Source organism: Mobula birostris, chromosome 14 (assembly GCF_030028105.1).
Source record: "Mobula birostris isolate sMobBir1 chromosome 14, sMobBir1.hap1, whole genome shotgun sequence".
In the NCBI taxonomy this organism is placed as follows: Eukaryota; Metazoa; Chordata; class Chondrichthyes; order Myliobatiformes; family Myliobatidae; genus Mobula; species Mobula birostris.
In genome coordinates, this window is record NC_092383.1 from 95,940,766 (window position 1) to 95,964,185 (window position 23,420).

At 44.9% G+C, this 23,420-nt stretch overlaps 1 protein-coding gene across 12 annotated transcripts in view; it reads right to left on the minus strand.

Annotated features, from left to right (window-relative positions):
• Positions 1-23,420, minus strand: part of plxna2 (plexin A2) — a 565,853-nt gene that overhangs the window by 270,628 nt on the left and 271,805 nt on the right. The window contains exon 5 of one of the 12 annotated variants that reach the window (XM_072279011.1): positions 6,811-6,945. The exons of the other annotated variants lie outside the window; for them this stretch is intronic. Within the exon in view, the coding sequence (XP_072135112.1) occupies positions 6,943-6,945 (3 nt within the window). The 3' untranslated portion in view covers positions 6,811-6,942. Of the gene's footprint in view, positions 1-6,810; positions 6,946-23,420 lie in introns of those variants that run through there. 12 annotated transcript variants of the gene reach the window in all.

Sequence of the window (23,420 nt, forward strand, 5' to 3'; positions counted from 1 at the left end):
GGGAGGAAATCCCTCTTTCACAAACCACCCAGACTCATCATTCCCAGGGGTGTGTTGGATCTTTAGAATTCTCTACCCTCAAAGTGACACATCTTTCATATCTTGGTCCATGGGGAAAACACAGGCAGGGCCGGATCAACCCTACTTGGGTCATCTGGGTTCCTTTAGAATTCACTACACGGTGATGCCAACATACAATGTTCCCTTGGTCAACGTCTTCCAGACAGCTCACAAAAATGTCATTTTTACTTCTGCTTCTCATCTTAAATGTGATCCTGGGATGGTTACAACCTGTGATTTACAGTTTGAAGATGGTTTGAGTTATCCAGCACTTAGCTATCTCCGAGAAGATTCTGGGAAGCGAGCATGTACTCAGATAGCCTCAATGCGAAGAAACTTCAGGATACGGTGTGAGCCGATGTTTGACTCCATTTCACTGGTTAAAATGTCCACTAATCGCTGATTAAAACATCAAGGAAGATTGAGACATCAAGCTGAATGCTGAAGGCGAGTGAGTGATCCAGGCCAAAAGCCTTCCTTTTGATCGCCCCCAGAGAAAGAGCTCATATGGTGTCTCTCTCTTTCAATGAATGACAGTGACATCATATTATGTGACATTGTATTATGTTTCTGCGTTTCTGGATTGGACTATTGCATTTATGGACTATGGACTTTTTTCAGATTTATGGTTCTTATATTCTATGTTTTTATCGCCTGTTACTGTTCCGTTTTGTTGTGCGAGGGGAAGGTGTTTGTGGGTTGGTGTTCTGTTAGTTTTTATGTGCGGAGAGGGGTTGTTTTTGAGGGTTGATGTTCCTGTTCTGTTTTGCGTGGGGTGTGCGGGGTGTTGGGGGTTGTTGATCGAGATATGATTCTTTTTTTGTGTTGGGGGGGTTGGGTTTGATGTTTGTCTCTGAACAAATTTCATGTTCTTTCTTTGTTTTGTGGCTATCTGGAGAAGACAGATTTCAGAGTTGTATATGGATACATCCTTTGAACCTGACAGGGCTGGAGAGGATCAGTCACTGAGTATACTCGGTGGGCTTTTAAACATTGAGCCAATCGAGGGACATAGGATTCTCCAGGAGCATGGCACTGAGGCCAAAGATGAACTTTGATCATTGCAAGGAGAGGAGCAGCCCACGGTTGTCTCATGCTCAGTCTTCCTGAGCCCTCACCATGGCCACTGTCTCTCCTTTGTCTCAGCCCATGCATTTCTATAATCCCCTTCTCTGAGACAGTCTCCTTCAGTATGAGGCAAGGGGGGAAAGATTTGAGGAATCTGAGGGGCAATGGTGTTATTGTGGAACGAGCTGCCATAGGAAGCGATTGGGACAGGTACATTAACAACAATTAAAGACAGTTGGACAGGGGACATGAGCTGGAAAGGTTTAGCGAGTTATGGGCCAAATGCTGACATAGGAGGCTAGCTTGGATGGGGCATCTTAGTGTACATAGACCCGTTGAAGCAAGGGGCCTGTGTGACTATAACTCTGGCATTGCCAAGTATTTAAACACTAAAAGAGAACGTCCTTTCGGCTAGCACACCAACTGACTCAAAGAAAGTCAAGTCTAAAAACGTAAACACAAGGAATTCTGCAGATGCTGGAAATTCAAGCGACACACATCAAAATTCCACATCCCATTCCCATTCTGATATGTCTACCAACGGCCTCCTCTACTGTAAGGATGAAGCCACACTCAGGTTGGAGGAACAACACCTTATATTCCGTCTGGGTAGCCTCCAACCTGATGGCATGAACATTGACTTCCAAAACCTCCGCTAATGCCTCACCTCCCCCTCGTACCCCATCTGTTATTTATTTATATACACACATTCTTTCTCTCTCTCTCCTTTTTCTTCCTCTGTCCCTCTGACTATACCCCTTGCCCATCCTCTGGGTCTTCCCCCCCACCCTTCCTTCTCCCTGGGCCTCCTGTCCCATGATTCTCTCATATCCCCTTTGCCAATCACCTGTCCAGCTCTTGGCTCCATCCCTCCCCCTCCTGTCTTCTCCTATCATTTTCAATCTCCCCTCCCCCTCCCACTTTCAAATCTCTTACTAGCTCTTCACTTCAGTTAGTCCTGACGAAGGGTCTCGTCCCGAAATGTCGACTGTACCTCTTCCTAGAGATGCTGCCTGGCCTGCTGCGTTCACCAGCAACTTTGATGTGTGTTGCTCAAAGAATGTCAAGGCTCCGTTTTGAACAGGCAGATGAATAATTCCCAGTCCCAAGTGGTGTCAGAGTAATTTCAGACTCCACCAGGTTGCTTTAATTGAATACACAGATACTTACTGAAATGAGAAGTAATTTTACTTTGCAATAAGTGCATGATTACCATGTTGTCACCGGATAAGTGCAGGAACACCAACACTATTGATAACAAAGTGACTTTTAAACACCACGCCGGGACTGTAGAACAATAGATTCCAGACGATTGTGTCAGCAAACTCCTGATTCGGGAGTCGGTGATTTACTCTTCTGACATTTGCGCATCCCATTCAGACCCTTTGTCTGAATGCCGAGTCTCGTAAACCCTGGCGCTGACAGATTGACGGCCCCTGGAGCCGGAGCAGGACACATAGTCATGAAAGGGGCGGCGTAATGAGGAGCTAATGAAAACTCCCATTATATTGTGACGCTGTAAAAATAAACCTCACAAGCAAATTATTTATAAATTATGAATCAGACACCGGGGTCACTTGTATCAAGGAACGCTGTCATGCAAGTATAACCAATAGAAGATTTGCACTTATTTGATGATTACAGAAATATTGAAGCTGTTTCATTTCATTCTCAGGAACACAGAATGTAGAACAGCACAGAAAGTACACAGGAGTAAAGAAACATCTTTTTTCTTGACAAGCAATATACTTTGTCTTATTTATTCAGTGGCCTGAAAATCGCGCTGTTCACCTCTTCAGAGAATGGGTGGACAATATAAAGGGTGGGTCCGTGTGGACAGGGGGATGGGAAACTGAGCTGCTGCCTCTGTGGGCGGTGGAGCCCGGACAGAGATCAGTCTTTGAGAGATCCCTCGCAGTTGCCACGCAGGTTGATAGGGTGGCTGAGAAGGTGTTGGCCTTCATTAGTCAGGGGGGTTTAATGACGGAGCTCTCTAAAACCCTGTTTAGACCACACTTGGAGTATTGTGTTCAGTTCTGGTCAACTCACTATAAGAAGGATGTGGAAGCTTTAGAGAGGGTTCAGAGGAGAATTACCAGGATGCTGCCTAGATCAGAGAACATGTCATGACGATAGGTTGAGTGAGCTAAGGTTTTTCTCCTTGGAGTGAAGGAGGATGAGAGGTGACGTGGTAGAGATGTAGAAGATAATAAGAGATATACTGCAGATCGAGTGGATAGCCAGAGACAGTGAACATTGCACAAACGATGGGCATAATTTTAATATGATTGGAGGAAAGTACAAGGGAGATGTCAGAGATATGCCACGGGTGGTGGTAGAGGCAGATACATGAGAGGTATTTACAGAGGCACATGGATGATGGAAAAGTGGAGGGCTATGTGAGAAGGGTTAGATTGATCTTAAGGGGTTGGCACAACATTGTGGGCCAGAGGGCCTGTAGTGTGCTATGGTGTTCCAATACTACGGCACAGCTGAGGTGTGGCCCAGTGTGTGAGTCACTGCCTGTACCAACGGCTCCCCGTACCACCCATCAGTTTCTAGAGCCAGCAGCGGAACCGTCAGAACCTGCTCTGTGCTGATTCCTGTCGGTTATGTCACTGAGTCGCACATACCCTCACCCAAATGCACCCACTGACACGTACTTCACGTGATAAATGTCCATAAAACCAGATTCCCTCCCACGTGCTGATCAGAGCACTTCACATCATGACAAGTTAACCTCAGTTTTCTTCTCCCAAGTTATTGGGCATTTCATCATTTTCTTGGTTTATTCGTGCCACGTTACCGAGATACAGTGAACACCTTGTCTCACATACTCAGGTTTGAGGAACAACATATTATATTCCGTCTGGGTAGCCTCCAACCTGATGGCATGAACATTGACTTCTCAAACTTCCGCTAATGCCCCACCTCCCCCTCATACCCCATCCGTTATTTATTTTTATACACACATTCTTTCTCTCTCTCTCCTTTTTCTCCCTCTGTCCCCCTGACTATACCCCTTGCCCATCCTCTGGGTTCCCCCTTCCCCCTTTTCTTTCTCCCTGGGCCTGCTGTCCCATGATCCTCTCGTATCCCTTTTGCCAATCACCTGTCCAGCTCTTGGCTCCATCCCTCCCCCTCCTGTCTTCTCCTATCATTTTGGATCTCCCCCTCCCCCTCCCCCTCTCAAATCTCTTACTAGCTCTTCCTTCAGTTAGTCCTGACGAAGGGTCTCGGCCTGAAACGTCGACTGTACCTCTTCCTAGAGATGCTGCCTGGCCTGCTGCACTCACCAGCAACTTTGATGTGTGTTGTCTTGCATACTGTTCATTCAGATTAGGTCATTACACGGTGCATTGAGGTTAAGCAATAGCAATATAAATAAAAACCTATTAAGTGCAATTAGGAAGAAAGCACGGCAGCACCTCTGCCTCCTTAGGCGTCTGTGAGATTCGGCATGACATCCAAAACTTTGACAAACCTGTATGGATGCGTGGTGGAGAGTATATTGACTGACTGCAGCATGGCCTGGTATGGAAACACCAACGCCCTTGAACGGAAAATCCTACAAAAGTAGTGGTTATGGTCCAACCCATCAGGGGTACAGCCTTCCCCATCATTAAGCAAATTTACATAGAGCGTTATCGCAGGAAAGCAGCACCGATCATCGAGAATTTCCTCCATCCAAGTCATCCCCTCTTCCTGCTGCTGCCAACAGGAGCCTCAGAACTCACACACCAGGTTCAGGAACAGTTACTACCCCTCAACCATCAGGCTCCTGAACCAGAGGGGATAACTTCACTCTCCCCATCAGTACACTGTTCCCACCACCTATGGACTCATTTTCAAGGACTCCATCCCATGTTCCCAATATTTATTGCTGATTTATTTATTATTCTCTTTCTTTTGCATTTGCATATTTTGTTGTCTCTTGCATGCTGGCCATTCACGCAATTGGTGCAGTCTTTTATTGATTCTATTGTGGTTATTGAATTTATTGAGTATGCCTGCAAGAAGCTGTATCTCGCGGGGGGGGGTGGAATATGTATGCTGATAATAAATTTACTTTGAACCTTGAGCTTTCTCCTCATCTGTGTCCCATACAGCTGTGAGTTGTGAGTCTGTGACCCCTGATTGCAGGCACCTCGTCCTGGGAAAACACTGTCCCTGAACCCACCCTTCAGAATCAGAGTTTTGTAGCTTTACTACGCCCCTGACTATTTCTCAAGCAATTACATGAAAGTAAGAAGGTTGATTTTTGTTAATTTATAAAATATGAAGAGAGAGGTCAATAGTTCACCGTGTGCATGTTCTTTCCTTGATGGAAAATTAAAGATTTATTGAGCTAAGACCAGCAGACGTTCTGCCGCCACGCTGAGCAGTAGCAGCTCACAGCCGTGAGCAGCCTACCAATCGAACTGACAGGGTCCGGTGACATTTCCACTCAGCCAGGCTCTTCCCCGGTGAGCACACGCTGATAGCTCCAGGTCTAAAGGCAGGGCAAATGCAGAACCCCTGCCCCTTCCAGGTCACACGATAGTCACCGCATTACCTTCGCTGGCAAAGACAGCCAAACCACCTCACAATACCAAAGCAGCAATGAATTCAGGGCTCGGCAGGCTCAATAAACTGAATGAAGTCAACTTCACTCTGAATGCAGAACAGTTTACTGATGTGGAAAGCCTTCGCTTCAGAAAGGTTATGCAGCTGATGGTTAGAATATAAATACTTCCTCGTCCTCGATTGGAGGGCCCGAGTTATTATGAGAGAAAGGATAGGCTGGGTCTGTTTTCTGCAGAGTGAAAGTGTATAACATTATGAAAGACATAGGTAGGGTAGAGAGACATAGAACACTACAGCCTTATGCTTTACAGTACTGGACAGACTATTGAACCCACAATGTTGTGCTGGTCTTCATACCAACATACAGTACTGCGCAGAAGTCTTAAGCACATATGCAGTATATCGCTAGGGTGCCTAAGACTTTTGCACAGTACTGTAGTAATTTTATGTATTGCTCTGTACTACTGTCACAAAAAAAAACAAATTTCATGACATAGGTGATAAACCTGATTCTGATAGGGGTCTATTTGGACTGGGAGTGGGAAGGGGTCAGGGAGAGGGGAATCATGGTTGGGAAAAGGGGAGAGGAGAGGGGAGGGAGTGGGAAGCACTAGAGAGACATTCTGTAATGATCAATAAACCAATTGTTTGGAATCAATAACCTTGTCCGGTGCCTCAGGACAGGTGTGATGCACCCACACTACCCACCCCTCGCCCCTGGTACTCCTTCTCTGCCAGCTGTCCCACACCCCTCCCCCCCCACTCCACCCTCGCCATTCTTTGTTCCTGACGGATCTACGAACTCACTCTGTGCTCCATTTTGACAAGTACAGTACTGTGCAAAAGTCTTTGGCAGCCTAGTTATAATTATGTGCCCAAGACTTTTGGCAAGTTTTCCCACACAGAGAGTGGTGGGTCCCTGGAACAAGCTGGCAGATGGGAGGAACAGATATGATAGCAATGCTAAAGAGGTATTGAGACAAAGACATAAATAAGCAGGGAATAGAGGGATATGGACTAAAGTCAAGTTTATTGTCATTTAACTAATTACATTTATACCATCAAATAAGACAATGTTTTTCCAAACCAGTGTGTAAGGCACAGTAGTCACATAACATACGATAACATACAAAAGTAAGGATGAAGCCTACAGATGGATTACACATAATAAACAACCTCATCTCTGCACGTCCACTCCTCTCCGAGTCGCCGTGCCATTGCTGATTGGTGGTGGAGGGCCACACTTTGTTACTGTAAAACAGAGAGTGGAAGCTGTTGTCACCAATGGTTTAGACCGGGAGTGAGCGGGGAGGTGAAGCAAGTCTCCATCCAGCCTGAGACTGACTGAGAACAAACTGATTTACGAGGGTCACTTGGAGTGTTTACTCCAGCTGGTTACTCCCAGCGGTCACTGACAGTGGTCAGTCAGATGCAGTGGATACCAGCGGTGATCAGGAGGTGGATGCTCCTGTGAGGAGTGAGCTGGTTGTTATGGTGAGGGAGATCCCACCCTGCAGGGACCCTCCTGCACACCACACTTCAATCCCACCCTTCAATTGTTGGGTCTTTGGTGGGAGCTCCCATCGGTCTCTATCGATTAGATGTTAAACTCTGAGAAGGATTTGGAGCACAGGAAAACTATTTTGGTCACCAACACATCTCCTTGACAATACCAAAAGGTCAAGTTTTTCGTCATTTAGCTACATACATGTACACTGTCAAATGAGACAATGTTTCTGTGAACCAGGATGTAAAGGACTGTAGTACACGTGACGTACAATACTTATGAAATTATGGATGAAACCTACAGATAGATTACATGTACATAACCAACCTAAAAGTGCATAGATTAAATATTGTAAGGTACAGAACAGATTAACCAGTCACATTTTGAATGCATTACAACAGGAAGTTCAGAAGCCTAATGTCGTGAGGGAAGAAACTGTTTCCCATCCTGACCGTTTTCGTTTTTATGCATCAGTCCCTCTCGCTCTCAAGGACTTTACAGCTCATGGTCTTAGTACTAATTAATTTTCAATCTATCCATTTATTTATTTGTATTTGCACAGAATGTCTTCTTTTGCACATTGGCTGTTTATCAGTGTTTTTTGTGTGTAGTTTTTCACTGATTCTATTGCATTGCTTTGTCCTACTGTGAATGCCTGCAAGAATACATATCTCAGAGTGGTGTATGGTGGACATAATGTACTTTGATAATAAAGTTATTTTGAACTTTGACATGCAAGCAGATGAGTAGTTTAAATTGTCTTCACGGGCGCAGGGATATCACTGGCTGAGTGACCTGTTTCTGTGCTGTACTGTACGTTCCATGTTCTCTGTTCTCATGCATCCAAGAAATAAAATGGACTATTTCACATTTTCACTGTTGTCTCTTAAAGGTCAGAAACAAAGTAATTTCCAGTTCTATTTGCTGGTACGGAGTGGCTTATATATTCAACCCAATGGAATCGAGGACACCCGCTCATTGTTTACAGGCACATCATCGCAGAACAATGACATTTACCATTTCAAAGGTGAATCAAGGAACATTCATCAAAGCTTTGGTTTTGCATTGAAGCTGCAGGAGGAACACATTTTAAGCTGCATCTCTGGTAGGTTGAGATATCCATTCAACGCCCCTCTCTAGCCCCTTGTGGGGGTAACTGCACTTCGCAGCTGTGCCAGACTACACTGGAAATACTGGCCTGGCGCTAGAGGTTGGGGCATGAGACCATAAGGTATAGGAGCAGAATTAGGCCATTTGGCCCATCGAGTCTGCTCCACCATTTCTTCATGGCTGATCCATTTCCTCAGCCCCAGTATCTTCCTTCTCCCCATATCCCTTCATAGAATCATAGAGATATAGAGTACACAACAGGCCCTTTGGCCCATGTAGTACATGCTGAACCATTTAAACTGCCTACTCCCATCCACCTGCACTGGGACCGTAGCCCACCGTACTCCTGTTATCCATGTACCGATCCAAACTTCTCTTGAATATTGAAATCGAGCTCGCCCACACCACTTGTGCTGGGAGCTCATTCCACACTCTCATGACCACTTGAGTGAAGATTCCCCTCATGTTCCCCTTAAACTTTTCACCTTTCACCCTTCACCCATGACCTTTATGTCCTGACTCATCAAAAATCTATCAACCTCAGCCTTAAGTACATCCTACGGCTTGGCCTCCATTATCAACTGTGGCAACAAATTCCACAGTTAGTGGTTCTTGATTAATAAGGGCATCAGAGGTTACGGGCAGGCAGCAGAAGAGTGGGGTTGAGAGAGATAATAAATCAGACATGATGCTTTGAATGGCCTAATTCTGTTCCTACGCCTTATGGTACTGCCACATGGGACTCTGGAACTTCCAGCATGTATAGATTAATTCCATAGTTACCACTGATTCCGCCTCTTCCAATGAAAGCCATGGGCACCATTTGTAGATTTATTTTGTGGACATGCTATGTTCGTGCCAGAATGCGTGGTGACACTTGCAGGTGCCCCCTAGGTTGCGTTGGTGGTTAATGCAAATGAGGCACTTCACTGCACATTCTGATGAACATTTGATAAATAAATCTGAATCTTATTTACAAAGCAGTGTTTACTGTAAACATTACATTTTGTTGGGGACAAGGTGAGATTTTAAAGTGATTAAAAATACTAATTACTGCCAAACAAACACACTGATGCTAAATAACTAAATCTGTTCAAATGACTGTAATTCTCTTTTGTATTTTAAATACAAAGGAGTTTAAAGTCACACTGATGTGTCAGCTTCTGCTTTATTCACAGGAGAAAAGAACTGATTGTGGACTTCCGAAAAGGTAAGATGACATAGAGGGATCAGAAGTGGAAAGAGTGAGCAATCTCAACTTCCTGGGTGTCGACCTCTCTGAGTACCTATCCTGGACCCAACATATCGATGCAGTTACAAAGAAGGCAAGGCAGCAGTGATATTTCATTAGGAGTTGTAGGAGATTTGGAAAGTCACCAAAGACACTTGCAAATTTCTACAGATGTGCTGTTGAGAGGATTCTAACTGGTTGCATCACCGTCTGGAATGTGGGTGGGTGGCGGGGTGGGGGGGGGGTGGTGGTGGGACTGGTTCTACTACACAGAAGCTAAATAAGCTGCCGAGAGTTGTAAACTCAGTCAGCTCCATTATGAGCACTAGCCTCTGCAGCATCCAAGACATCTTCAAGGAGCGATGCCTTGAAAAGGCGGCATCCATCATTAAGGACCCCCATCACCCAGGACATGTCCTCTCCTCATTGCTACCATCAGAGTTACAGGAGCCTGAAGGCAAAGGAATTCAGGAAAAGCTTCTTCCCCTCTGCCATCTGATCTCTGAATGGACATTGAACTCATGAACACCACCTCACTACTTAATTTTTATTATTTTTGCACCACTTACTTAATTTAACAATTTAATATACTTATTGTAATTCAAGTTTTTTCTTATTATGTATTGCATGGTACCTCTACAGCAAAGTCAACAAATTTCACACCACACTCTGGTGATATTAAACCTGATTCTGATTATGAATGTTCCAATCTCACTCAAGCACTTTTAACAAGAATTTAAGAAGGTTAAATGAAGATGGTTCTATTTGCCCCCCTGGTTTGCTCACCATGTGGCTCCTGTTAATGCATTGTGCTGCCGGGAGCCAAGGGTCACAATGAGAAAAGCACACATCACTGAGGGAAGTTCTGCTCACAGAGATCTGCAGAACTTTGTGAGCAGTTGGCATGAAGATGGTGAAGTCTGCAGATTCTGTTTGGCACTGGCAGTACTTGAATGGTGATGGTAACTTCCCCCAGATGTGAACTGACTTGGGTGACTGTTCAGATACCAATTCATTCACAAATCAGATCTGTGAATCTTCGAAGCAGTTTGCCATTTGTTTAACTCCCTTAACACAAAGCCTTTCCACCTCACCAGCAGGGGGCTTCACGGAAATATTCATACAGATACACTTACCAGATGGTAAATTGCTTCCCTTAATTGAGAAGCAAAACACAGCAGATGCTGTAAAGCCGAAATAGAAAAAGGATGTTGGGAATTCTCAGCAGGTCAGGCATCATCGGAGAAGAGAGACAAGGTCTACCCTACCTCCTTCTGAATGGTCAGTGTCTTTCTAACACCAATCAATCCTTGGCCCAACACAAAGAATGAGAATCAGGTGTATTACCACTGGCAGCTGTCCTGAAATTTGTTTGTGGCAGCAAGTATATTGGAATGCATAATAAAAACATTATGATTATTAAATAAGTAGTACGAAAAGAGAGGAGAGACAAGTAGTGAGGTAGCGCTTATGGGTTCAATGTCCATTCAGAAATCGGATGGCAGAGGGAAAGAACCTGTTCCTGAATCATTGAGTGTGTGCCTTCAGGCTCCTGTACCTCCTTCCTGATGGCAGCAATGAGAAGAGGACATGTCCTGGGTGTTGGGGGCCTGTAATGATGGATGCTGCCTTTCTAAGGGATCAGCCTTTGAAGATGTCCTGGATGCTGGCATGCTAGCACCTCTACTTCATTAAGAACTTGAGATATGCCAGCAGTGGAGAGCATTTAGACCAGTTGGTATGGAGGCTCCACTGCACAGGATCACAAATGCTGCAAGGGTTTGTCATCTCAGCCAGCTCCATTACAGGCAGAAACCTCACCACCACCGAGGACATCTTCAAATGGCAGAGTTGTAATAAGGAAGCATCCATCACTAATGACCTTCACCATCCTGGACATGCCCTGTTTTCAGTTGGTCTATTTTGTGACTGCGAGACACGTCCCATTGCCCAGAATACACAATGCTTCCGAGACCTCACAGCAAGGACAAGTCAGAAGGTGCTGGAGCGTGGTGACTTTCTGCAGAACTACTCAAGGTTCAGGGTTCAAGTTTATTAGTCACATGTACATCAAAACATTCAGTAAAATTCACCATTTGTGTTAACAACCCGAGGGTGTGCTGGGGACAGCCCACAAGTGTCACCACACATTCTAGATGTCACAAATCTTATTACTTTAGTTGTAATTGTTCTGCTTAGATTCTGAATGCTAAGACACATTCTGTTCCTGCTTTACCCTGTACTGATATGATGAAATAATCTGTATGGTGGCATGCAAATCAAGGTTTTTCAGTGCACATGACAATAATCTGGACTTCACGTTATGATATGTTTCTGGTTTCTGGTTGCTCCTTTTTTTGTTGCTGTCTTGGGCGAATTTGAATCGAGGTGGCATGCAGATAATGAACACTGAGCTGAACTGATTATGACTGGACTCTTTCAATTTGTTAGATATTCTGTGCTTCCTACTCTTTTTTTTTGTTGCTGTTCGTGTGATTTGTTTAATTTTGCCTGTGGTGGCGGTGGGGTAGGTGTTTGAAGTTCGTCTTTGAACGGGCTCCATGGTTTTGTTTTGTGGCTGTCTGTGGGGAAGATGAATCTCAGGGTTGTATACTGCATGCATACTTTGATAATAAATGTACTTTGAATCTTTGAATAAATAAATTTCTCAGTTTAGTAACAGATTACACAGATAAAAGACCTGAATTGTTCCACAACAGCCTCACAATTATGGACAGAGTGGATGTGGCAAAGTTGTTTCCCATGATGGGGGAGTCTAGTACGAGAGGGCATGACTTAAGGATTGAAGGGCGCCCATTCAGAACAGAGATGCAAAGAAATTTTTTTAGCCAGAGGGTGGTGAATCTATGGAATTTGCTGCCACAGGCAGCGGTGGAGGTCAAGTCATTGGGTGCATTTAAGGCAGAGATTGATAGGTATCTGAGTAGCCAGGGCATCAAAGGTTATGGTGAGAAGGCGGGGGAGTGGGACTAAATGTAAGAATGGATCAGCTCATGATAAAATAGCGAAGCAGACTCGATGGGCCGAATGGCCGACTTCTGCTCCTTTGTCTTATGGTCTTATGGTCTGTCAGAGATTCCATCTGTTTGCGTCACCCTTCCCTGCCTTCTCTGCTACCCGGATTATCTTGTTCCTTCCTCAGTTCCAATGAAGGGTTTTGGACCTGAAATGTATTAGACCATAAGATAAAGGAATAGAATTAGGCCATTCTGCCCATCAACTCTGCTCCACCATTTGAACATGTCTGATCTAATATCCCCTGGAAACCCCATTCTCCTGCCTTCTCCCTGTAATCTTTCAATGGGCACTGCCTGACCAGTGGAGCTTCTCCAACGCTGTGACTTTATTTCAGATTTCCAATGTCTTCTGTTTTATTTTCAACCTTGGATGGCTGTTGGGGTTGAACAATCACTACAATTTGGAGCTGGAGCTACAGCTTGGGCACGTCTTGACAGAACATTTCCCAGCCTTGCCTGTGAGGAGGTGTTTCTGTACTACTCTGGCACACTTCAGTGGAAGCTGGGAATGTCTTGGCAGAGGTCTGTGCTCAGGAACTCCAGAATGCTAAGGCTAACACACGATGAATTCTGTAGTTCACTGGCATACCACACTGCCTGGCTGCAGTCCCAGAACGTATCCAGCCAGGACCACCCAACATTTCTGAATGAACGTAAGCATACAGCTATAGCTCCCAGCTTGGTAGGGACACCCCTGCCAAACAAATCAAAGGGTAGAGGCTAGACTAAGCATGGCCCACTGGTCCTCCAGGTTCAGCAGTTCAACTCAGGGCTAACAACCTTGACTGGTCCAACAAAACTGTTACAGAAACAGCAATGAAAAATCCTTCTGCATCTGAGTGTGATGGTATTCCTGAGTCTCCACCTGGGATGACTGGCAGTAGTGAAAACTGTGAGGAAGCTACTGACACGATGAAGGAAGCCCGAACACCACCAGAGATGGAGGCATAATGAGCAGTAAGCAAGTACAGATCGCCAAATCTCACTCTGTCCAGTTGTTCATAAGTTACCTTTACTACAGACAACAGGTGCTCTCTGAAACTTTACAGACATACACAGGTTACCAAATCTCACAATGTTGTTGATATAATCTCCAAATGTTTCCCCTCAAAGCAACCCAATTCCAAAGGGAACAGTCCACCCCAAACCCAGAGAGTGAATGGAATGGAGAGGTACCTGACTAACTCTATATTGGGCCCTGCTAGAGAGATACCGATGGCCAGACAACACTGCGAGCAAATTGGTGAAGATCATCGCTCAGTATGAAAGGCAGCACGGCTGTTGTCACGGCCTGGCTAAGCACCGCATCGATGATTCGTCAGCACAACTAACGGCAGTGACATTCCTGTGTGTATCTGCAGAAGCGCTTGTTCCAGATTTCCTGCGGGGAGGGGATCATCTGCAGTTTCGCTAACTCCTCCGAGCCTGTTGTAGTTTCCCAAACTTGCACTGGGAATCCACCCACAGAGTGTGAACCAGGTAGAGCAGACACCACTGAAGCAACCCGATGCATTTCACCTGAGGACAAGTTCCTAATTCCATTCTTATGCCTTATGGTCGTTTGCTCTAAAGCCGGGAGTTCCCAATCATTTTTATGCTATGGACTCTTACCATTAACTGAAGGGCCTGTAGACCCCAGGTTGGGAAGCTCTGCTCTAAGGAGAAAGGCCCTGGCTCTCTCGACCTTCCCTCATAGGACACACTCTCTAATCCAGTCAGCAGCATGGTAAATCTCCTCTGCAGCCTCTCTAAAGCTTCCACATCCTTCTTATAATGACGCAACCAGAACGGAACACAAGACTCCAAGTGCGGTCAAACCAGGGTGTTATCGAGCTGCAACACTAGCTCCCGGATCTTGAACTCAGTCCCCCAACGAACAAAGGCCAACACACCCAGACACCTTCACAACCATCCTAAGCATTGCTGGCAGGTCCTGGCTCAGGGGATCGGTGGACACACAGACCTGAATAAGGGTGATATCTGAAGACTGGTATGGTACGGAGCTCTGCAGGACCTTCATGGACACTTCTCAGCTGGTCCAGGTACACAGACAATGCCAGCCAGCAGCTAATCACTGAAGCAAGCAGCATCTTCTGCAGAGATGCTGAGCTTTGTAAACTCAGCCACCTCCATTGTAGGCACACGCCTTCAAAAGGTGATGCTTCAAGAGGCTGGCATCTGCCATTAAGAATGCCCATCAGTCAGAACATGCCCTCTTCTCATTGCTACCATTCGGGAGGATGTACAGGAGCCTGAAGACACACAGTCAATGTTTTCGGAACAGCTTCTTCCCTTCCACCATCAATTTCTGAATGGTCTATGAACTCATAAGCACGACCTCATTATTTTTGCACTTTTTGCACTATTTATTTTTTATATATATATTTCTTGTTGTAACTTAATAGTATATTTTATGTATTGTACTGTACTGGTGCCACAAAACAACAAATTTCATGACATATGTCAGTGATAATAAAGCTGATTTTGATTCTGATTGTCTGGTTCCTGCCTATAGCTCTCACCCCTGAATACACAGGAGGTGCCTGCTGTTAACCTCACTCCATAGACTGTTGAGTGGTGATGTGTGTGAAACCTTACTGGGGATGATCAAAGTGGACTATGTAATGGTGAGTCTGCCAGACATCATTACATATACGAGGTGAAAGATACTTGAACGCTGTATTTTGCTTGAATGACCTGGGCATTTCTCACAGCAAATTAGAGGCTGCACTGTTTAATTTCTTGTAATGTTCAATACATTAACTGGGTCAATGACTCATGACGATTGAATAAGTCAAATTGCATTTTAATACTGAGTGCTGTGGGTGTGTTAATGGTATAGTCAGCGCTGAAATAAATGACTGCACGCACATTTACATATAATGTGCTTGATAATGAGAAAGGGATTAAATTGTTGTATGCTGGAAAGTGTTATGGCTTGGGAAGTTTGTGAAATACTGAAAGTAAAGATTTTGTCCCTTACAGCTGACTGTTCGTCACAACAGACTGACCCTCACCACCGACTGACCCCTAGTGACTGTCCCTCACCACCGACTGACCCCTGGTGGCTGTCCCTCACCACCGACTGACCCCTGGTGACTGTCCTTCACCACCGACTGACCCCTGGTGACTGTCCCTCACCACCGACCGTTCCTCACCACCGACTGACTCCTAGCGACTGTCCCTCACCACCGACTGTTCCTCACCACCGACTGACCCCTAGTGACTGTCCCTCACCACCCACTGTTCGTCACTCCTGACTGATTTTCACTACTGACTGTCTCTCACCTCCAAAGGTTCGTCACCACTGACTGACCAAGACCACTGAGAATTTCTCCAAATCGATTATTCCTCACTTCCAACTGTCCCTCCCTAACGACTGTTCTTCACATTTGATTGTCCATCATTTCTGACTTTCCTGCATCACTGACTGTCCTCATTTCTGACAGTCCCTCACTTCTGACTGTCCCACATCACTGCCTGTCCCTCAGCACTGACTCCTCCAGAGTTTCTATTCCTATGTGTCCGATAACCATTAAGCCTCAGAGCAGTGAATAAACCAGTTTACAATCACTCAGACTGTGAATTCCAAAGATTCCTAATCAGGTCAGTGTCCACCTCACTCCTAAACAGCCAACCCTTTCCCAGTTCCAGACTTGGTCCCTCCTGCTCCTGTTCTCAATAAGATCATGGTTCATCTTTACTGTTCAACCTGACTGGATCTCTGACAATTTTATACCTCTCCATTAAATGTCTCCTCTGTCTCCTTTGGTCCAAAGAACTCTACCCAGCTCCCATTGTTTTCCTGCACAGATTACACCCTCCTCCACCACTGAATCCTCTCTACAAACTCTTGTCTTCCAAAGTGACCAACAGGTAGGTATACAGTGCTGCCCGATATTTTGTACAGGTCAACCCAGAATTCCCTGCTCTTCATTTCTTTATTCAGCAAGGCAAAGCAAAACACAAGAGATTCCTTAGATGCTGGAAATGCAGAGCAACACACACAAAATGCTGGGTGAATTCAGCAGGTCAGGCAGCATCTATGGAAACAAATGAACTGTTGACGTTTTGGGCCAAGGCCCTCAGTGAAGGGTCTGATAAAGAGTTTTGGCCTGAAAACATCAACTGTTTATTCCTATTCATAGATGCTGCCTCACCTTCTGAGCGCCACCAGCATTTTGTGAACAGGGCTCCTTATCCATCTGTCCTGCTATCTGGAAGCCAATGCCAAGGTCAAGGAAGTCCTCCTCTGGACCCTCTCCAAAGCCAGCACATCCTTTCTTAGATAAGGGGCCCAAAACTCCAAGTGAGGTTTGACCAATACCTTATGAACCTGAGTCAACCTGCGAGCTAATCTTTAGAGAATCCTACATGAGGACTCCCAAGTCCATTTGCACCTTGGGGTTTTGAATTTCATCTCCATTTAGAAAATAGCTTTTATTCTTTCTGCCAAAGTACATGAGCATGCATTTCTGTAGACTGTATTCCATCTGCCACTTCTTTGCCCATTCCCCCATCAGTGAAAATCCTTTTGTAGACACCCTGCTTCCCCAACACTACCTGCCTCTCTGCCTATTATCATGTTGTCTGCAAATGTAACCACAAAGCTATCAATTTCTTCATCCAAATCATTGACATACAACGTGAAAAGAAGCAGTCCCGACACTAACTCCTACGGCACACCACTGGTCACTGACAGCCAATCAGAATAGCCAGCCCCCCACTTCAGTCCCACTCTTTGTCTCCTCCCACTTGGCCAATCTTCTCCCCTTGCTAGCACCTTTCCTGTCATACCATTGGCTTTTACCTTGACAAAGCAGGGAGCCTGGGGCCGGGGATGTCCTCAGCAAAGTGAACATGAAATCCAGACAAGAACAAGTGTATCCCAAGCCTTACGCTAGCTTCCACCAGATCAGGGACATTCTGCTGCCTCAAACATTGGAGGTACTCAGTAGCATCTGTAGAGAGAGTTTAAGGTTGAGGACCTTTCAGAAAGGTTCTGAAGCAGGTCACTGATCTGAAAAGTTAACTCAGCTCCTTTCTCCATAGATACTGACTGACATGTTGACCCATTCTCAGATTTCCTGCAAATTCAGCCTTTTTGCAGAATTAGGATCTGGTTTATAATCACTGACACACTGTATGTTGTGAAATTTTAAACACAAGAAGATCTCCCGATGCTGGTAATCACACACAAAATGCCGGTGGAACTCAGCAGATCAGGCAGCACCTACGGAAATGAATAAACAGTCGACATTTCAGGGCTGATACCCTCTTTCAGGACTGAAAAGGGGGAAGACACCAGAATAAAAAGCTGGGGGGTGGGGAAGAAGGATAGCTGGAAGGTGATAGGTGAAGCCAGGTGGGTGGGAAAGGTAAAGGACTGGAGAGGAAAGATTCTGATAGGAGAGGAGGGTGAACCACAGAACAAGGGGAAGGAGGAGGGGAAATGGGGAGGTGGGAGACCGGTGAGAGTAGATTTAGAGCCCAGAGTGGGGAATAGAAGAAGTGGTGGATTTTTTTTACTGGAAGGAGAAATCGAAAGTCATGCCATCAGGTTGGAGGGCAATATAAGATGTTGCTCCTCCACCCTGAGGGTGGCCTCATCATGGCACAAGAGGAGGCCAGGGACTGACATGTTGGAACAGGAATGGGAATCAGAATTAAAATGTTTGGCCACTGGGAAGTTCCGCTTTCGGCAGATAGAGCGGAGGTACTCCACGAAGTGATCTCCAATTTACGTCGGATCATATTTGGTGAAATGAATTGTGAAATTTGTTCTTTTGCAGCAGTACAGTGCAGTACATAAAATATATTATAAAATATGACACAAGATATAAGAAATAAGTATTGCCAAAAGAAGGCAAAGTAGTGAGGGTGTGTTCATGGACTCATGGACTGTTCAGAAAGATGATTGTGGAGAGGAAAAAGTAGTTCTTAAAATGTTGAGTGTGTGTCTTCAGGCTCCTGTACCTCCTTCTTGATGGTAGCAATGAGAAGCGGGCATGTCGTGGATGGTGAAAGTCCTTCATGATGGAAATTGCCTCCTGTGTTGGAACTAGTGTATCAGATGTTTCTGGAACCACACATGATGATTCTCAAAGAGTTGGGTCACGTTGCTTCAGAAACAACACCCTAAACTAGGGCCTTGAGAAGTAAGGCTGACTCACATTAAAGTCATAAAATCAATATTAGTTAATACTCTAGTCACGTTTTTGAGAAGAGCTGCTTGTATGATGGGGGGTGTTGCCTTGGAGTTCTGATGTTTCTTTTATTCATTCTATGGGGTTTCTTGTATTGTGGATGTCTGTGAAGAGTAAGAATTTCAGGCTGTATACTCTATACATATACTGATATTTTATAGAACCATTTGATTTGATTTTGACACTTGCCAGCTTCCCCCAGTACATCCTCTGACTGTGTTGGTCATTGACACAAAACAATGCGTTCCACTGTATGCCTGTGACATATAAAGCTAACACCAACTGGGTTAATTCAATAGAATTAGTAACTACAAGTGGGTTCGTATTATTGAACGAGAATTATAAATTAATCTTGTTTATCTGGCAATTTCTATGGGCGGTGTCAGACTTATTGTCCTGTAGCTGGTACTGACACACCACTATGCCTCACCTTTATAGCAGAGTTTGAAGATTTCAGCCAATGACTCTCTGGTGAAGCAACCACTCATTGTGTTAACTTTCTTTCTGAAGGAAGATTGAACATGATGAATGGGAGGCTCAGGGAGCAAGTGAAGAGTGATAGATATAACCAGAAAACCTCAGTGGATGTCTTTCCTTATTCAGCCAATCAATGGTGGCCTGATTTTATATAACAGCCTGACTATTAATTACACTGCTCGTCAACCTTTAACCTCCTGATTCAAACTCCATCACAGGGGAAGTAACCCATTTGATTCTAATGCACCTGTATTTACAGCTCATTCTAAATTAAACAAAAATCTATCAGAAACCTTTGGAGTCTGTAAGCTACCAGGCACTGACATCAGCATTTGTACTTAGTTGTTACCCTGTCAATAAAAATCAGCACCAACTGAGCAAAGACTCTCCTGAGGACAGCGAGGCACCAGGATCTGTTTTTTAATGCCAGTAGCTCATACTAACCCGAAGATTAAGTAGATTCAAATAATTACCGCTCGATGTTAAGAATCCTTCATTTGATTCTTTGAGATGCACAATAATTGATCATATGTCAAGAACACCAAGCACATCTCAAAACTTACCTGACGAGGAAATTCTGCCCCTCCACACTACACCAGTTTTATACTCTGTTGGTTGAGAGTTGTCACAACAACCTTGCACTCAACATCAGTAAGACCAAGGAATTAATTGTGGACTTCACAACTGGGAAGTCAGGAGAACACACAAGAGTTCTTATTGCGAAAAGAGTTCCCGAGTGTCGACATCACTGAAGGTCTATCCTGGGTCCAACGTATTGATGCGATTACAAAGAAGGCATGACAGCAGCTATGTTTCGTCAGGAGTTTGAGGAGATTGGATATGTCACCAAAGGCTGGAGCAGATTTCTGCAGATGTACCGTGGAGAGCATTCTAAATGGTTGCACCACTGTCTGGCATGGAGGCATCAACGCTCAGGATCAGAACAAGCTGCAGAGCTTGCAAACTGAGCCAGCTTCATCGTGGGCTCCAGTCTCCCCACCATCGAGGAACATCTTCAAGCGGGACTCCCATCGGTGAGGACATGCCCTCTTCCCATTGCTGCCAGCAGGGAGGAGGCACAGGAGGCTGAAGGCACCATTTAACGTTTTAGGAACAGTTTCTTCCCCTCCACCATCAGACTTCTGAAAGAGCCATGAACCCACTGAACCCATCAACACTAACTCACTAACTTGCTCTCTTTTTGCACAACTTTTAAAAAATATTTCATATTGTATCTTATGGTAATTTAGTTACGCATCTCACTGTTACTGCATTCTCTGGCTGAAGGTGGAATCACGTTGAAACCCTTTTGGACAGGAGTAAATTTATCAAATGACATCTTTAGCTGAGCGGTCTGAAGGTACAGAATAAAGTCAGCGGGTTGATTTGACAGAGAACAATGGGATGCCCAGTTGAGGGGGGGGTGGTGAGGGAGCAGCTGGGGGAGGGGAGGGGCCTGCCAGCTCGTTCCACACTCTCACTACCCTCTGAGTGAAGAAGTTCCTCTTCAGGTTCCCCTCAAATATGTCACCATTAACCCTTCGTCTATAACCTCTAGTTGTAGCCTCACCCATCTTCACTAGGAAAAGTCAGCTTGCATTTACCCTACCTATACCTCTTGTCATTTTGTATACTTCGATCAAATCTTTCCTCATTCTCCTACACTCTAGGGCAGAAAGTCCTAGCCTACTCAACCCTTCCCTATAACTCAGAGCATGTCATCTCTCCCCACTGATCTCTCTCCTGGCACTTCTCCTTGCAAATGAAACAAGTGCTACATCTGCTCCTACACCTCCTCCTGCACTACCGTTCAGGGCCCCCTCCTCCCCCTTCCGTTTTCATCCATCACCTTGTGTTTCTCCCTCCTCTCCCACCACCTTTTAACTTCAACTCCTCATCTTTTTTTCTTGAGACTTGCTGAAGGGTCTCACATGAAACGTCGACTGTTCACTCTTTTCCATAGATGCTGCCTGGCCTGCTGAGTTTCTCCAGCATTTTGTGTGTGTGTGTGTGTGTCTGTGTATGTTGCTTGGATTTCCAGCAGATTTGCTCTGGTTTGTGTTCGGAGGCAGTGGGCAAGGTTAGACCAGGGGTTCCCAACCAGGGGTCCATGGACCCCTTGCTTAATGGTATTGGTCCGTGGCATAGGAACAGTGAGGAACCCCTAATTTATAGGGAGAGAGTGATGAACAAGCACCTGAAAGCTTAGGACCAACTCTTGTAACATCTGAACATGTTCAAACCTTCTCAACAGGACAAAAACACAGCCTAAACTCCCTAAAATCAGGTAATTTACAATTGTAATCCCTTAACAGCAGCTTAAAAGCTATTTTTATTATTTCACACTGTTAACAAGGACACCACAGGATCAACAATGGAGGTCACTTGGATGTGCTCCTTGTGTAAAAGTGATTTCAAGAACAGTTACTATTCCACGACCATCAGGCTCTTGAACAAAAAGGGATAACTAGACTCACTTGCCCATCCTTTGAGATGTTCTCACTTTAAGGACTCTTTACCTTGTTCTTTCATGTTCTCATTATTTATATTTGCACTTGCACATTTATAGTTCCTCATGCACGCAGGAAAAAGAACCTCAGGGTTGTATGTAGTGGCATGTATGTACTCTGATAATAAAATTTGTTTTGAACTTTGCCTGAATAAACAGCTGCTCAGATGAATTGTGGCTTGGTGTGAAAAAGTAATAACATTAATGAGTAGAAAATGTTTCTGAGGTAACCTGTTGCCGCAGAAGACACAGACCAAAGTGAGGACAGTGTCGACAGGAAATTATATCCTGTAACAGCAGAGATCAACACGGCCACATTGTCGACTTTAAAATGCAATTAAATGTGAAAGCAGCCTCTCCGGCTGGCTAACTATCATCCAGGTCGGTTTATCTAAATCCGAACCAAAATTCCTCTGCATGAATTGAAGGGATATTGAGTCGCAAATCTAGCGGCACATTTATGATTTCTCTGCCACCTGCCCTGCTCAGAAAACCTGTGCTGGATCCAGACACAAGGTGCTACAAGCAGGTAACTCCTGGATGGGTCCACACACACTGCACTGAACCCAAGGCTGGACAGCCCGGAGCGGTGTTTAACGCTTGGTGTTCAATTCAAAAACTTGAAAATAGCAGAATTCTTCTCACTTCCTCGATCAGCTTGTGACCAACATTAACCTCTGCAGACTGTGTGCAAACAGTTCTGCTTCAGTGCTCTCTACAGTCATTAGTGTGTCTAAAGTCCTGAAATGGATCTGAGTTAATGTTACATTAAAAACTTCACAGATGAATACTTTTTGAAATTGGGAAATGCAGAATTCCTAAGCTGTAATTTATTTGCTGTGTGACAGGTGTGAAGTTGACAAGGTTTCTTGGTGTTAACCCATGCACCATCGGTGAATGTGGTACCAGGACGGATGGAACACCCACCCAACAACAACCTGGTGCCACCTTCCTGAAACAGCGACTTATAAATGTCTAATTGTAGCGTAGCGGTTAGCACAATGCTTTATAGCGCCAGTGATCAAAGTTCAATTCTTGCTGCTGTCTGGAACGAGTTTGCAAGAGCCCGCGTGGATTTCCTCCAAGTGCTCTGGTTTCCTCCCACTTTTCAAGCACATATGGGTTATGGTTAGTAAATTGTGGGTATGCTACGTTAGCACCAGAGTGTGGTGACACTTGTGGGCACATCCTCAGACTGTTTTGGTCGTTGACGTTAACAACTCATTTCACTATGTTTTGATGTATGTATGACAATTAAATGGTCGGCCAGTGGTGTAGTGGCATCCGCACCAGACCGCGAGGCAACTGGTCCTGGGTTTGAATCCGGCCGGCTGTTTGCACGCCGTCCTTCCTGGCTGGGCTGAGCGTTGAGCTCACAACTCGGTCTCGTAAAAAACAGACAAAAATGCTATAGAAACGGCAAGGTTGCCACCCGAAACACCACAAGCAGTGGAAAGGAACAACACAGACAAATAAAGCTGATCTTTCTTTCCTTATTATAACCCAGGTCTCACTATCAGAAGGCAATTATCAGCCTATATATAAAAAAATTAAGGAAGATACAAGATGGAACCTAATTCCTTTTCTTGGTCTCAGTTCAAGGATCGAATCTATTAAAATGAATATACTGCCCAGACCACTATATCTC